This window comes from Myotis brandtii, unplaced genomic scaffold, assembly GCF_000412655.1.
Source record: "Myotis brandtii unplaced genomic scaffold, ASM41265v1 scaffold29, whole genome shotgun sequence".
NCBI lineage: Eukaryota > Metazoa > Chordata > Mammalia > Chiroptera > Vespertilionidae > Myotis > Myotis brandtii.
The window spans coordinates 1,336,536-1,352,561 of NW_005361075.1; the positions used below are offsets into that span (position 1 = coordinate 1,336,536).

The 16,026-nt window shown below is 51.4% G+C and overlaps 2 protein-coding genes across 8 annotated transcripts in view; both read left to right on the forward strand.

Annotated features, from left to right (window-relative positions):
* The window catches only part of RARG (retinoic acid receptor, gamma), a 20,927-nt gene extending 11,231 nt beyond the window's left edge, over positions 1-9,696 (forward strand). For 4 of the 7 annotated variants that reach the window (XM_005869192.2, XM_005869189.2, XM_014542074.1 and 1 more), the window contains 7 exons: positions 4,481-4,629; positions 4,873-5,014; positions 5,666-5,826; positions 6,009-6,185; positions 6,841-7,045; positions 7,496-7,654; positions 8,415-9,696. In XM_005869192.2, the coding sequence (XP_005869254.1) occupies positions 4,481-4,629; positions 4,873-5,014; positions 5,666-5,826; positions 6,009-6,185; positions 6,841-7,045; positions 7,496-7,654; positions 8,415-8,614 (1,193 nt within the window). In that variant the 3' untranslated portion in view covers positions 8,615-9,696. Of the gene's footprint in view, positions 1-8; positions 255-2,317; positions 3,245-3,734; positions 4,211-4,480; positions 4,630-4,872; positions 5,015-5,665; positions 5,827-6,008; positions 6,186-6,840; positions 7,046-7,495; positions 7,655-8,414 lie in introns of those variants that run through there. The other 3 variants (XM_005869190.2, XM_014542077.1, XM_014542076.1) reach the window with 3 other exon arrangements.
* An 89-nt stretch (positions 9,697-9,785) lies between these two features.
* The window catches only part of LOC102258028 (integrin beta-7-like), a 17,060-nt gene continuing 10,819 nt past the window's right edge, over positions 9,786-16,026 (forward strand). The window contains exon 1 of the mRNA XM_014542015.1: positions 9,786-12,026. The gene's annotated coding sequence lies outside the window, so the exon portion shown is untranslated. The remainder of the gene's footprint in view (positions 12,027-16,026) is intronic.

The window sequence follows — 16,026 nt, forward strand, 5'->3', positions numbered from 1 at the left end:
CCCTCCCCCCCTCCAGGAGCTGGGCGCCGCTGGGGGAGGAGGGGGAATCGGCTGCGAGTCCTTGGTGTTCCTATCACCCAGCTTCCACCCAAGCCGGGTCGCGATGTACGACTGCCTGGAAACATTTGCCCCGGGTCCGCGACGGCTGTACGGGGCTGTCGGGCCCGGGGCCGGCTTGCTGCGCAGAGCCACGGGCAGCTCCTGTTTCGCCGGACTCGAGTCCTTTGCCTGGCCGCAACCCGCCAGTCTGCAATGTAGGTACCCGAGCCCGGGGGTGGGGGGTGGAGTGCAGGAGAGAGAGCGGCTTACTCTTTCCATGTGTAAAAGGTGGAACTGGGGTGCGAGCGGAGACTCTGAGACGGGTGGGTGTGCAGGAAAGAGAGGTACTGGCCCTTTAAACGTGGGGGCCTCCGCGACTCCGTTGGGTGTGTGCTGTCGTATTTGAATGTGCGTGGTTTTTATGGTGGGTGTTCAGCTAGGACCTGTGGTTGATGTCACTCCACAGTTCCTGGGGGTAGGGAGAGACCGAGGTGTGTTGGTAGTTTGTGCCCGCAGGTCCGTGGCTCGGGAGGGATATGGCACTCAGGACCGTGGGTCGCGTTTGTAAAGTCCATTTGGGAAGTTGGGTGTAAAAAAAAAATTATTTGCAGAGCGTGCGCGTCTCCAAAGTGTGCAGCTCCTTGCCTAGGCGGTGTAGGTGTGGGTGAGAGAGTCTCCACGCAGCGTCGCCCTCCGACAGCTTTGGCAGGTCCGCGTGGCCCTGTCTGGGGCTGTTTGTGGCGTGAGACCGGGAGGGCGTGTGCCATGGCGTGGCTGCGAGGGCGGCTTTGGAAAGCGCTGTGTTCGAGTGTGCATCCTGTGTGTGCTCGGTGCAGGGTGGAAGGGGTGGTGCACACAGCCAGGCGAAGGCAGGCTGGGCGCTGGCGCTCCCCTCCCCCATTTTAAAAAGACATGTTTGGAAATGTGTCTAGGGTTGTGTGCAGAGAGATGACTTTTTCCTTTGGCTACCACACACACAACTTCAGTAGGAAGCGGAAAGTTTAAAGCAAAGTCTGTGTATGGGGGTCGGGGCTGGACTGGAGGTGGCAAAGGCCGAGGTGGGGGGTGGAGTACGACTATTGGGTCCCCAAATACCCATTTTCCTTCTCTGTGAAATGGGAGATGCCAGGCCTGGGGCCCTGGAACCCCCTTCCAGAGCGGTAATAAAAAGCTGGGGACTGAGAGGCAGTAAAAATGAAGTCCAGATGAGAGGCGGCTTTGAAGCCTGGGCCCAAGTGCCTGGCGGGGGTGGGGTGTGGGGAGGAGCCGGGAGGGGAGCCTGGAACCCCCTCCCCCCCAAATTTACCAGGGGCTGGGACCGCGCTTGTAGCCGGGTGCGGACTCTGGGGGACGAGGCTTTGGGGCACGCTGGGAAGGGGCGGTCGGCGGGCGCTGGGGGAGTGCGCCTGCGGGGTCACCGAGCCCCGCCAACACGCCTCGCTCCTTGGCACTCCGCAGCGCTGTTTACGAGTTCGGCTTTTTTTTTTTTTTTTTTTTTTTTTTTTTTTTTTTTTTTTTTTTTTTTTTTTTTTTTTGGTCTTTTGGTTTCAGGGCAGAGCTGCTCAGATTTAACAACCGGGAGACTGGAAGAGGGAGGTGGCAAACAGGAGACTGTACTTTGGGGTGGGGAGGGGCAAGAATTAAAAGTGTGGCATTTAAAGGGCGCGGAGAAAGCATGAAACTATTGCTTTGCACCAAATCCTTGTGAATTCTTACCTTCTTCGTGTTGCCCTGTGGGATGCAGGTTTGGGATATGTTGGGAGGGGTGTTGAGGTTGAGAAAATCTAGGAAGGGTTTTTGTGGAGGCCGGGCGGGAACCCCGGTTCTTTTCAGGCCCACGGTGGCCCCTTGCATTTGGCTGGCAGTATGTTTTTGCATTTCAATTTGGACCAATAATTTTGGCCTCTAGGATCCTGGTGGGCTTCATGCCTGATCCACACACTTTCAGAGAGAAAGTCATTTAAACCTGGATGTCTAAACCAGGGAAGGAAAGAGGTCCTTTGAGGGGAGGGCCGCGTGGTTTGTTTGTGCATGTTTGGCAGCTTCAATGTCCTGGTGCTGCGTTGGCAGGCCCGGGTGTTTGTCTGGTAGCAGAGCTTCTCCCTTGCAAATGTGAAGTGGAGCGCTGGGAGTTGTGTGTCCGCTTTATGACTTGTACGTCCACCTCCACAGGGTCGCTGGAGCCAGTGTGCCCTAATGCCGCCTGTGTTCTGTGCCCAGTGGTGGTGTAGGAGCCCACTGGTACTATGCCTGCTTCAGTGCCCCGTGTGTTGTTGACGTGTGAGTGTGTGTGTGTGTGTGTGTGTGTGTCTCCGAGGAGGTATGTGGCAGATTGTGAGTTCGGGCTTCTCAGCCCTGGGCCTCGCAGCTGGGAGCGTTTACAGCCGGTTATAAAGAGTTTGTTTGAAGCTCTGCTCAGCCTGGCCAGGAATTTCCTCAATTTCAGCAATTTGGGCTTTAAAAGGAGAAAAACCCAGAGCCCACCCCCCTCCTCCCCAGCAGGGGCCCCAGCCTAGCCAAGGAGCTGCATCCCGGTGGTGGGGGCTCAGCCGTGGCTGGGTAGGGGATCTGAGCAGAGTTGACCCAATTCACTTTTCTGTGCTCTTCGCCCACTTTAGGTTTTAGGGGGTGTTCTGTGCCAGAGGAGTGCCGAAAAGGGTTGACAGTGCCACATAGACAGGAAAGGCTACCCCTGGGTGTCTCCCTGCAGCCCCCAGTCTTATAATTGGCTGGCACTGCCCCGTGCCAGTCCGACCACACCCAGGCCCTTTCACAAGAGAGGAAATGAGGCAGCGCTCTGCGGGCTGGGAGGGTGTCAGCAGTCAGCACCACTCCACACAGTGGCCTGTGGCAGCACCGGTACCCACAGAGGACAACAGAGGGGTCCTGAAAGGCATTCCAGCCCATCCCACATCTCTCAGCCCAACCCCTCCTGGAGTCTCCCGCCCCCCAATCTGAATAGACTCCAATCACCCTTCTTTCCCCCCCTCCTCTCTCTCCTTTTTCTTTGGGGGACTCTCCCTCCAGCAGGATTCTTATGTTAATTGAGTGTCTGTGTGTTGGGGGGCGGAAGGGCTTCCCTCCTGTGGGGTGGGTGGAGCTACCCAGACCAGCATCCTGGGCTTTCCTTTTGCCCTCTGGGGCATGGGGTGGACATCTGACCAGGTGGGCTGCATCGGGTCAGAAGAAGGAAGGTGTTCATGAGGTGGGTGCATGGAATACTCCTTAGGGAGGGTCTTAGGGTTTTCTGGCATCGCTTGGGCCCTCCAGCTTCGGGCAACAAGTCCTACAGGTTGAATAACTTATAGATTTTTCCAGTCTCTGAATATCAACCACACACCCAAAAAAAAGGTTTACTTAGCAGCCTGCTGAAAAGAGGGTGTTCTCTGAGACCTCTTTTGAGCTGTGATTGGGCATTTGTGGGGAAGTTTAGGAGTGAGAACATAGGCTCAGAGAGGATCCAGATATAGCTCCCCTCCCCCACCAGCCCTGTTTACCCAGTGTCACCTGACTTCTCTAGTTTGCTACATTCCCAGCAGCTTCTAGACCTGAGAATCTAAGCAAATACCTCAGTCTCTCCTTCCAGCCTCTGACTCTCAGCCAGGCCACTCAGAGCTTGTCAGAAGACCCGAGAGCCTTGGCCCCACTGTCCACTGGCAGTGCGGCACTGGGCTGGTCACTTCCCTCTGTTGGCCTCAGTTCCTTCAGGTGTAACATAAGGTTATTGCATAGCCTCTAACCTACTTTCCTAAAACCGGTGTCTCATTTGCTCCACTGTCTCAGTGGTTTCTGGTGAAAAGGACATTGGCAATTACTGGGTGGGCAGTATGAGAAGGAAAAGCTTGAGAATTATCTGCCTTGTACTACTTGAAAGGAAATTAAGTCCTATTCTACCTACTGAGTATCCTAACAGGTCATTTAGCCAGGTGCTGTTATAGGTGACTTGTAATTGCCTACCACCCCCAGATCTGTTGCCTCGTGAGGAGGAGGATGGTGAGAGGTAGATTACCTGAGAAGGATCAATTGATGTGACAGGGAGTGACTGAAGAGTTCAGAGCCATGGGCCATAACCCCTCCATCTACCCACTTTATAGCTAGGGAAACAGAGGCCCATAGAAGTTAACTTCCAGGATGGCCTTGGCCTGGAATTTAGAGAATGGAACAGTGTTATGTAAGTCTCTGGCTGGCATTATTGGGGTGGGGGGGGAGGGGAATGGCCAGATTGGGGGAGGGGCAGTAATAGTGGTTATTTGGGGTTTTCTGGAAGTGTTTACTATGGGGCTGTACACAGTTGTTGGGACTTCAAATCACTATGGTGGTGATGGTGGTGTCTCTGCTGAGCAGGGGAAGTGGGAATGGGTATGTGTGCATGATGAGGATACCTGGAGGTCTGAGGGGTTCTCTCCCAACCCTCATATACTACTCCCCCTCCTCCCCCCAGCGGTGGAGACGCAGAGCACTAGCTCTGAGGAGATGGTGCCCAGCTCACCCTCGCCCCCTCCACCTCCTCGGGTCTACAAGCCATGCTTCGTGTGCAATGACAAGTCCTCTGGCTACCACTATGGGGTCAGCTCTTGTGAAGGCTGCAAGGTGTGTACGCGGTGGGGGCGTTGGGGGTGGACGCATTGGGTGGACACATTACCCGGTGAGATCAGAGACCAGGGACCAGAGCAGAGGGGTGAGACAGTGTGTGAGTGGGCATCCCTCGGGTGAGAGGGGGCTGCTTTGCACGGAGGTGGTAATAGATTGGGTCAGGCCTGGGGTAACCTGCGAGGCCTATGAGAGGCTGGTGCTCCCAGCATCCTGCTTCACATTCCCCACCCCCAACTCCAGGGCTTCTTCCGACGCAGCATCCAGAAGAACATGGTGTACACATGTCACCGAGACAAAAACTGTATCATCAACAAGGTGACCCGGAATCGCTGCCAGTACTGTCGGCTACAGAAGTGCTTTGAAGTGGGCATGTCCAAGGAAGGTAGGCCCCTAGCCCTGGCCTGGGCAGGAGCGCTCCTAACCTAGCCTGTGTTTGCTGCGCTCTTTCTACTTCCCGGACATCTGAGATGCAGCTTGCCCTGCGGTGTTGCCTCCTTCCTAGCCAGTTCTATTTGATTAGCAGCATTCACCCAGGAAGCCCTGCCCATCCTCCCCTCTCAGGGCTTAATTAACCCTTGAGTAAATGGGGGCTATCATCGCACATTCTCCTGTTACATGGAGGGGTGAGGGGGGTTTGCCAGTCCCCTACCCTGCTCCCAGGACTGAGCCTGAGGTGGATCTGGGGTGCCCCCCCCCCTGCGCCATTGTGCTGCCAAAGCTATAAGTGGATATCCTGCCGCCTGCATATCCTGCCCCCCCCCCCACCTCAGCTCCTGCAGGGTGACAGGAAGGGCAGGATGGAGCTGAATGGCCTGGGGAGGGAGCAGGGGCTGTAGGCCCTGGGTGGGGCTGGGGAGAGCCAGCCTGGAAATGGGAGCTAATGTAGGAGACAGAGTAACTGAGGCACTGACTAGGGTCCCAAGGTGAATAGATGTTCACGATAAGGATGGAGCACATTAAATTAGGGTGCAGGGGGATATCCAGAGGGAGGTTCTGAGGGTCCTGACCCTCTCTTTGCACCTCCACCCCCAAGCTGTGCGGAATGACCGGAACAAGAAAAAGAAAGAGGTGAAGGAAGAAGGCTCGCTTGACAGCTATGAGCTGAGCCCCCAATTAGAAGAGCTCATCACCAAGGTCAGCAAAGCCCATCAGGAGACCTTCCCTTCTCTCTGCCAGCTGGGAAAATACACCACGGTGAGGAGGGGGCAGGGGACTGTTGGTTTTGGGGCATGGGTAGGGGTGTGTTGGAGGCTATGGTCTGGTGCTGAGGACAAGGAAGGCATCAGAATGCAGAGGGGCGAGCTTGAGGTACTGGCAGAAAGAAAACAGCTTGCAGGGCAGGTCTCAGCTTGCATTCTCACCTGCCCTCCCTGTAGAACTCCAGTGCAGACCACCGGGTACAGCTGGATCTGGGACTGTGGGACAAGTTCAGTGAGCTGGCCACCAAGTGCATCATCAAGATTGTGGAGTTTGCCAAGCGGCTGCCTGGCTTCACAGGGCTCAGCATTGCCGACCAGATTACTCTGCTCAAGGCTGCCTGCCTGGACATCCTGGTGAGTTATAACCCCGTGGCCTGTCTTCCACCATAGCCTGACCCTCATATGAGACCAAGGAGTTGGTCCACTCAAAGATTTTTATTATTTCTCCTTCCTGCATTCAATCTGGGATTCCCCATATCTCTGTTTTTTGTTGTTGTTAATCCTCATGCGAGGATATATTTTCCATTGATTTTTAGAGAGAGTGGAAAGGAGGGGGAGAGAGAGAGAGAATGAAACATCCATGTGTAGAGACACATCAATTGGGTTGCCTCCCTCACACACCCCAGTCAGGGCGGGATCAAACCTGCAATCCAGGTACATGTCCTTGACTGGGAATTGAACCATTAACCCTTCAGTTCGTGGGCTGACTCTATCTACTGAGATCCCGGGATCCCCAGATCTCCTCTCAGCACCACCCTTTTTATCTTAACCCCTGTCCCTAAGATTGATCCTGGACTTCTGGATGTCCTCCCTCCTTTTGACTTCTCCCCGCTCCCCAAGCTTCAGATCTTACACACCTCTCTGTCTTCCCCCACTGGCCTGCTTCAGATTGCCCTCATTTTGGACCTAACCACCTCACTTTCCATGTGCACCTCATTCCCTCTTTGCCCTACGCCCACATGTGCCCCTCTCCAGAGAGAGCATTAACCCTCCCCTCACCCACCTCTAGATGCTTCGGATCTGCACAAGGTACACCCCAGAGCAGGACACCATGACCTTCTCTGACGGGCTGACCCTGAACCGGACTCAGATGCACAACGCTGGCTTTGGACCCCTCACTGACCTCGTCTTTGCCTTTGCTGGGCAGCTCCTGCCACTGGAGATGGATGACACAGAGACTGGTCTGCTCAGTGCCATCTGCCTCATCTGCGGAGGTGTGGGGGCGCCCCCTGGTGTTTTTTCGGGTTCCTTTCTCACCACACATCATACCTGATCTCTCACCGGGCTGGAACCCTTGGTCTGTACCCGTGGGATTGTTGTATTTGGCCTCATCCGCAGACTTCTTAGATCCAGTGCCAGCTTCCTGAGCCTGGACATAGGACAAAAAGGCCAGAGCTAGGGGGAGCTGGAGAGACCCCAGATACTGTTGCTGAGAGAGGGGTCTGGGCAGGAGTGATTTATCAGAGCAAGCCTCTTACTAAAGGGGAGAAGGTACAGAGCCTGGAGCAGGGGAGATGGCCTGGATGGGGCTTAGGGATAATAGGCCAAGGGCTGATGGGACAACATTTGAGGCCTGGAGGCCCACAAGGCAGGCCAATTGAGGATCAGCCACTTGTCGCTGCCCTCCCCACCTCTTCCATTCTACACTGTGCTTGTCCTCATAGACCGCATGGACCTGGAGGAACCTGAAAAAGTGGACAAGCTACAGGAGCCACTGCTGGAAGCCCTGAGGCTATATGCCCGGCGGCGGCGGCCCAGCCAGCCCTACATGTTCCCAAGGATGCTCATGAAAATCACTGACCTCCGGGGCATCAGCACCAAGGGTTAGTCATAAGTGAGCCTTCCCTCTCTTCCCAGAGGTGCTGGTCTTCCAGGTCAGTCAGGTGGACAAATAGAGGCAAGAACTGAGTAGGTGAGAACCAGGGGCCTACAGTGGAATCTAGGTCTGCCACATGCTGGCGGGGAAGACTTTGGGCACATTCCTTTACTTTGTGTGCCTTGTTCTCCTGTTGGTAAACTGGACTATACTTATACCTACCTCGTAAGTTATTGTGAGGTCTAAATGAGTTAACACACAACAGGCTTCGAACTGTACTGAATGAAAAATTCAGTTCCTCAGTGGCAGTAGCCACATGACTACACTTACTATAGTGGATGGAGTAGATAGTCCATCATCGCTTTAAGTTCTGTTGGACAGTGCAGGTTTAGAAGGATGCCTGGCAGATAGTAAGCCTTTGCTAAATAATAAGCATGATTATATGCTATTAAAGACAGGCGTAGGAACAACTGGGGAGCTGTGGATGTTGGAGGGTGGGGTCCCTGGGGAATGGGGCTGGAAGCTGGGCACGGTGTGATCTTTGAGAAGACAGCCTGAAAGAATAGGATGAATGGCAACAGCTTGGCAGAGAAAACAGGTAGAGACTGCAGGCAGAGGGGTGGCCCCCAGAGCCCTAAATTAGGGAGAGGGTGAGAGGGCAGGCCTGTGCTGGGTGCCCCCAGAGGGGACTCATAGGATAGTTAAGAAAGGTAGCCTCAAGGGGCATGTGCCATTGTCCCCTGAAACTCTTTGCCCCTCCATTGCAGGAGCAGAAAGGGCCATTACCCTGAAGATGGAGATTCCAGGCCCGATGCCTCCCCTGATTCGAGAGATGCTGGAGAACCCTGAAATGTTTGAGGACGATTCCTCGCAGACTGGTCCCCAACCCAAGGCCTCTAGCAAGGATGAGGTTCCGGGGGGCCAGGGCAAAGGGGGCCGTAGCCCTCAGCCTGACCAGGGCCCCTGATTTCCCCTGCCATGGGGGTTGGGGCTCCAGGCAGCAGACTGACCATCTCCCAGACACCACCAGTGACTGGGGGAGGACCTGCTCTGCCCTCTCCCCACCCCTTCCAATGAGCTCCTTGTTTTTGCCAAAGTTTCCAAGGGGGTACCTTTGTGTTCATTCCCTTCCTGCTCTAACGGGCTCCCTTTCCAGTCTTGGGAGCCTGCCCTGCTCCCTCCAGGAAAGAGGGCAGAGGGCTGAGCCTGGGTTTGGACTGTAAAATCTCAACACTGCCCTAGGACACCAGGGTCCCAATCTCCCCAGGGCAGGAGGAAGACCCTGCCATTCCACAGTCCCTTCCTCTGCCCGGTGCTTAGGCCTCTGGGAGCAAACAGGAACACTAGAGACCAAAAGAGGGGTGAAGGGGGCGGGCTGAGCCCACCCTCTTGCCCTTGCCCTTGGTGCCTAATGCTGCGTAAATGCACCCACTGGGTGCATGCTACCCTCTATGCCCCATCCTCATGCCAGGCCCTGCATTTCTGTGGGGGTCCAGAGGGTGAAAGCTACAGATGCAGGCCCATTCTGCACCTCTTTGCTTGGGCCCAGAGTTTACCTTTGTGCCCTCTGTTATAAGCCCCTCCCCAGTCCTGTCATGTGCCTTGGGCTCTCCCTGCCCCCCATCTCAGCCATGGGGCAGGGACCCTCCTACACTACAGAGGGGCCAGGGGACCCCTCTGCCCCTAGTGCCTTCCTCCCTGACCCCCAGAGCAGCTTGGCCCAGGGAGAGGGGGGGTGGGTGCTGCTTAGCTGATCCTGCCCTGACCCAGAGGAAGCCTCTATTTATTTATTAGCTTTTGTTTACACCCTGGAATTGACCCCTTCCTCTAGGGGTCTTGGGAGGGGGAGCCCAGGGCCCCTGTGACTCTCCCCTTCTTCCTCCAATCCCCAGTTTGTATTTAGCTGCCAAATAAGATTCCCACTGGCTCCCCTTTTTCCTGGGGGGTCAGGGTGCTGTCCCTTCCCCTCTGTTTACATCTCCCCTCCACCCCGCTGTATCGCATATTGCTGAGTTTTCTATTTTTGCAAAATAAAGTGATAGAAACTCATGGGATGTGGCTCCCTCGAGGAGGTGTCGGTGGGGGAAAGGACCAGCTGACCTGAAGGGGGATTGGGTGAAGAGGGAGAGCTCCTAATCTACTGGGTTTTGCGCCTTTCTCAGGGGAACCAAGGAAATAGAATGTAATGTGCCTGGAGGGGAGGGGAGGGGTGGGGAGAGGAAGAAAGGCAGCCTTCAGGGTCCACCCTGAGTTTCTGGGCCTCCCACAACCACCCGGGGGGATTCTTAGATCAGACCCTATGGACCTCTGGGAAGGCAGGAATGGGCCTCAGAGGTCTTTAAGCTGTCCCCACCCATGGTCATATATATGTGTATCTCTGCTCTTCTCTGGGGAGGGGGTTCATTGACCTTTCATTTGGTTCTCATGAGGGTCTCTGGCCCCAGAAGAAAAGACCCACAGCCTATATCTAAGTTAAGTGTTTGTTTATACCAACCTCTCACTCCATGAGCTCTCCCACCCTTTATGACCACTCTCTGTCCCTTCTGACCCCATTCTTCACCCCATGGCCTCCACTCAGCTTCCATGACCCCACTGCTATCTTCTGTCCTAATCTCTCCCCTTGCCCCTATCTGCCCCACTGCCTTTGGCCTCTACCACTGCACCCTTGTGCTCCCTCAGCATCACCTCTCTGCACCCCCATGGTCCACCTTCTTCCCTGGGACAGTGCCTTGCCTACCTTGTTCCTGGCTTTCTTCACCAATGACCTGTGCATATGGAGAGAGGTTGAGGATATGGGAGTAGGGGAAGAGAGAACACTGGGGAAAAGCAGAAGAAGAAAGTGAAAGAAGCTCTAGAGGAAACCACAGGGCCTATGGGGTAGGGGAGGTGGTTGCCATGGTAACCTCTGGTAGTGGGGGAAGGGTAAAAGGTCCCATAGCCTGAGGCCACCCAAAGGAGGAACCCCTTCCCCCCAGTTGCTCTTCCCAGCAGCTATGCGCCTACAATCCAGCTGCCATTTACTGAGCACCTGCTAAGAGATGGGCACTTTGCTAGGTGCTGTGGCTTCAGTTAGTCTTGTCCCAAAGGAGTGCTCCTGACACAGGAGACAGACCTGTGAACACAGACCTCGCATCAGTTCCTTCTCAAAGCTCCCTCTGGTCAAGTGTGGGCCAGGGCGAGTATTTCCACAACCCTGTCTTTCTATAGGCTTCATTCTTAAAAACAACTTTTTAAAATTGATTTCAGAGAGGAAGGGAGAGGGAGAGAGAGATAGAAACATCAATAATGAGAGAATCACTGATCGGCTGCCTTCTACATGCCCCCCACAGGGGTTCGAGCCAGTAACCCAGAATCAACCAGGAATTGAAACTGGTTCACAGGTCGATGCTCAACCACAGGGCCACACTGGCCAGACTATAGGCTTCATTCTTGCCCCCGCTCCAGCTGCCATTCCTGCTCGGTATGCTTCTCCTAGGTGGCCCTTCCACCCCTTTCCAGGCTCCACTACTGTCTGGGCTCCTTGGCCCCGTCTCATTTTCTGAGCCTGGCCCTGTGCCTCTCTCTCAACTTCCCAGCTGTCTGGACCTTGAATTTCTCAAAGCCTCTCCACTTTTCACCCCATTACTTCTCATTCACTGATTCTCTCATCAAGCCCTTAGTATGTGCCAGGTTCTCTTCTAAACAGCTGATATGAATTAATCTCATTTCATTCTCAACCACCAACCCTATGAGTTCCACTTGACAGATGAGAAAATAGCCACAGGAAGAGTCAATAACTTACCTAAGGTCCCAAGACTAGTAAGGGATGCAGACCCAGGATCTGAAGTGGGGCAGTTTGGCTCCAGAGCTGGTATAGTCAAGCACCCGCAAGGGTACAGTGGACACGGGGTTTTCAAACTGAACAATAGTCACCAATTCCCCCCAGTACTTACTGCCTCCATATTTCTTCCTATCATGTTCTTATATATACAAGGAAGTGAAGACATCATCAACTCTGGAGGCAATCCCAGATCATCCAGTTACTAGCAACGTGACCTTGGGTAGTTTTTACTTTTTACCTCTAAGCCTCTACATCTGTGAAACTAGGGGGGGCTGGGGAGATATTAACACCGATGTCATGAGGCTCCTGTGAGGATTAGTTATAACATCAGAATACACCCAGCACCTACTAGGTGCTCAATAGATGATCTTCCAGATCCCTATATCATCAACTCTCTTGGCCCAGTTCCACCCTATCTGCTCCACTTTCTAGATCAGTCACCCCCACCACCCCCAAGTCTTCCCCACCCCGGGCGTGTCACTTCCTCCTCTGTAGCCTCCCAGATCAGTACACAAAGGCTGCCGCTGCCGCTGGAGGAAAGGCTGCCCTGCTCGCACCTGTGAGTACCAGGGCATCAGCCCTCCTGCCTCTGTACTGGTCCAGGCCCCACCTGGTTCCAACCTCCCTGGAAGGGGTTCTGACCTGAAGACTCCCAGGATTCACTGAAACTTGAGCAAGGCTCTGAACTCCTTTCTGCATTCCTAAGATCCTCTGTCTTGTTCCTTCCTCCCATTTCACAAGCCCTCCTTCTCCCCACCTCTCTCTCTTGCATCAGTTTCCCAAGAATGGGGCTGGAGGGAGGAAAAGGAGGTGAGGGAATGTGTGGGTGCTATTAATTTGAATGCCTGCCATGTGCCAAGGATTATGTCAAGGTAGGGTCTCCCAATATTACTCCCCAGCTGCCATCCCTGCTGCTTAATGAGCTCGCAGTGGGGGGTGGGAGGGGGGAAGGGGGTGCTCAGCTCAGATACCCCAGTCCTGGGCGACTGTAGCCCAGGGGCTCGGTTCTCTTTCCTCCTGGTGACTCCCGAGTGGACAGCACAGGGTTCTGCCTGACTTGGGAAGATCTGGATGGACTGGGAAGCCGCTGGTTCTCAGCTGCTCAGGGAACAGTAGGGTGTGTACTGGAGTCAGAATTGAGTCCAGGAAAATGAGACAACCACGGAGGGAGAGAAGGGAAGACTAAAGAAGTCCCCCTCCCCCGTGGAAAGAGAAAGGGGATTAGGTAGAGCCCACTGGGGCTACTTGGGGAGAGGGCACTCACTTCCACACTGATGGTGCCTGGGTTGGAGGGAAAGAAAGCAGCTGTCTCAGTCCCCGTTCTGCCTCCAGCGCACTGTGTGACCTTGGGTGAGTCGCTCACCACTCTGGGATTCAGGTTTCCATTTGTATAAAGAGGGGGGTTGAACTAGAAGCTTCTGCCATCCTATGGTTAGGATCAGAGAGAAAAAGAAGCAAAACAAAGAACTGTGAAGAAGTGGAGAAGAGAAAAGCAGCAGAAATGTAATAAATTTTTTTAATAGAAACGGGAGAGTGAGGCAGATCAAGAGAAGTGGCGGGTCATGTATTCATAAGGAGGGGAGAACAAGGTGGAGGGGGAATTAGGAGAAGGGGATTGGAGTGGGCTGTCCAGGGAGTCCCTGGGCCCCCTTTAGGGGAGATGAGTGGGGCTTGAGGTTTCTGGGGTTGTCCTATCCGGGGAACCAGTGTACCATGGGGGCCCCACCTATGAGAGATGAGTCAAAAGTGGGCTTTGTACTGCAGCATCTCCAGTCTCCCCCGACCACAGGCGTGCAGAGCAAGCAAGGCTGAGGTTACACTGGGCTGGCCTGTCTCGGAGGGTGGAGCCTCCATTACACATCGATTCTATGCCTGAGGTCACAGGTGGAGGGGAGCAGGACACGGTGGTCAATGACTTGGCACCCCACCCTTCCCCACACTCTGCAGAGCATTGGGATTTGAGTCTAGGTCCAGGCTGAGGAGGAGGCAGCTGCTTCATGACAAAGAGTTAGCTGGCCTTCCTCATAGACCACTGATGGGGATGTAAACTGGCACCTTCTTTAAGGCAGTTATGTTGGCAATACTCAGCAATATTACAAATGATGCCTATTTACTGACCTCACAAATTCTCTTCCAGGGATTTATCCTACAGATTCCCTTGCACACATGTGAAATGAAAATATATGAATTTTCACTGCAACATTATTTACAATAGTGAACAATTAGAAGCAATTTAAAAATCCCACCATAAGAGACTAACTACAATATGATAAATCTATGCAATAAAAAACTATATGCCTGTAAAAATAAACAAGGAAGTTCTTTATTTTCTTGGGTAGCAGGATCTCTAAGAAAAGTAAAGGAGAAAAAAAGTAAGATGCCAAACTGTGTATTCTATCATTTTTAGAATTCTATCATTTGATTCTACCATTTGAAGAGTATATATACAGAATGTCCCCAAAGAATGTATACATACTTTATAAGCTGATAGCTGAATTATGAAAATGAAATGTATTTTAATAAACATTGCCTTTATAATTATTCAGTGTGTATACATTTTTTGGGACACCCTACATATGTTTACATTAGTTTGTATATGCATAAAACAATCTCTAGAAAGACTACAAGCAACAAATGATAATAATAAATGATGATTATTTATTTAAAGTGAGTGTGGAAGTGGGTGGATGGGGGATTTCCCAGTATCTTATTTAACTTTGATCTTTTTTTATGGTGGTAAAATACACATAAAATCTATCATTTTAACAATTTTTAAGTGTATGACTCAATGGCATTAAGGACATTCACAATGATGTGCAACCATGAACACTATCTACTTCCAGAACTTTTTCTTCACCTCAAAGGGAAACTGTCTATTAAGCAGTCACTCCCCATCCTTCCCTCCTCCCCAACACCTGGGAACCTCTAATCTACTTTTCTTTTTAAAATATTTTTATTGATTTCAGAGAAGAAGGGAGAGGGAGAGAGAGCTAGAAATGTCAATGATGAGAGAGAACCATTGATCAGCTGCCTCCTGCATACACCACACTGGAGATTGAGCCCACAACCCAGAATGTGCCCTGACTGGGAATCGAACCATGACCTCCTGGTTCATAGGTCGATGCTCAATCACTGAGCCATGCCAGCCGGGCATACTCAGGCTGTTTCACATAAGTGGAGTCATACATTATGTGGTTTTTGTGACTGGTTTTGTTCACTCAGCATAATGTTTTCAAGGTTCATTGGTGTTGCAGCATGGTCAGTACTTCATTCCTTTTTATGGCCAAATATTTCATTGTATGGATATACCTATTTTGTTTACCTATTCATCAGTTGATGGACATTGGGTTGTTTCTACCTTTTAGCTATTATGAGTAGTACTGCTATGAATATTTGTGTACAAGTTTTTTTCTCCATCTTTTTTTTTGTGTGTGTGTACAAGTTTTTGTTTGAACACCTGTTTTCAATTCTTTAGAAATACACCAAGAGTGAAATTGTCAGGTCATAGGGCAGCGGTTCTCAACCTGTGGGTCGCGACCCCTTTGGCGGTCGAACGACCCTTTCACAGGGGTCGCCTAAGACCATCCTGCATATCAGATATTTACATTATGATTCATAACAGTAGCAACATTACAGTTATGAAGTAGCAACGAAAATAATTTTATGGTTGGGTCACAACATGAGGAACTGTATTTAAAGGGCCAGAAGGTTGAGAACCACTGTCATAGGGTAATTCTATGTTTTAACTTATCGAAGAATCACCAAACTGTTTCCCACAGTGTTCTCACCACTAACAATGAGAGTCCCATTTTCTCTACATCCTCATCAACACTTATTTTCCATTTTTTAATGATAGCCATTCTAGAGAGTATGAAGCGATGCCTCGTTGTGGTTTTGATTTGCATTTTCCGGACAACTGGTGTTGAGCATCTTTTTATGTGCTTGTTGGCCATTTGTCTATCTCCTTTATCGAAATAACTATTTAAATCCTTTGCCCATTTTTTTTTCTTTTCTTTTCTTTCAAAGTTATCAGGATACTCTCTTCCATGGTCCTGCTTGCTATTTTTAAAAATTTATCTTTATTGTTGAAAGTATTACAGATCCTTTGCCCATTTTAAAATAGAGTTGTCTTTTTGTTGTTGAGCTGTAAGAGTTCTTTATATATTCTGGATATTAATCAGATATATGGTTTGTAAATATTTTCTCCCATTCTGTGACCCATCATTTTACTCTCTTGAAAGTGTCCTTTGATGCACAAGTTTTAAATTTTGACGAAGTGCAATTTATATTTTTTCTTGTGTTGCTTGTGCTTTTTAAAAAAATTGTAGCTTGTGCTTTTGATGTTACAGCTAAGAGTCAATTGTCAAGTCCAAAATCATGAAGATTTACCCCTATGTTTTTCCTAAGGATTTATAGTTTAAGCACTTTTTTAAAAGGCCTTTGATTCATTTTCAGTTAATTTTTGTATATGTTATGAGGTAGGAACCCAACTTCATTATTTTTGTTTGTTTTTAATTTTGTTTTATTGCTTAAAGTATTACAAAGAGTATTACATATGT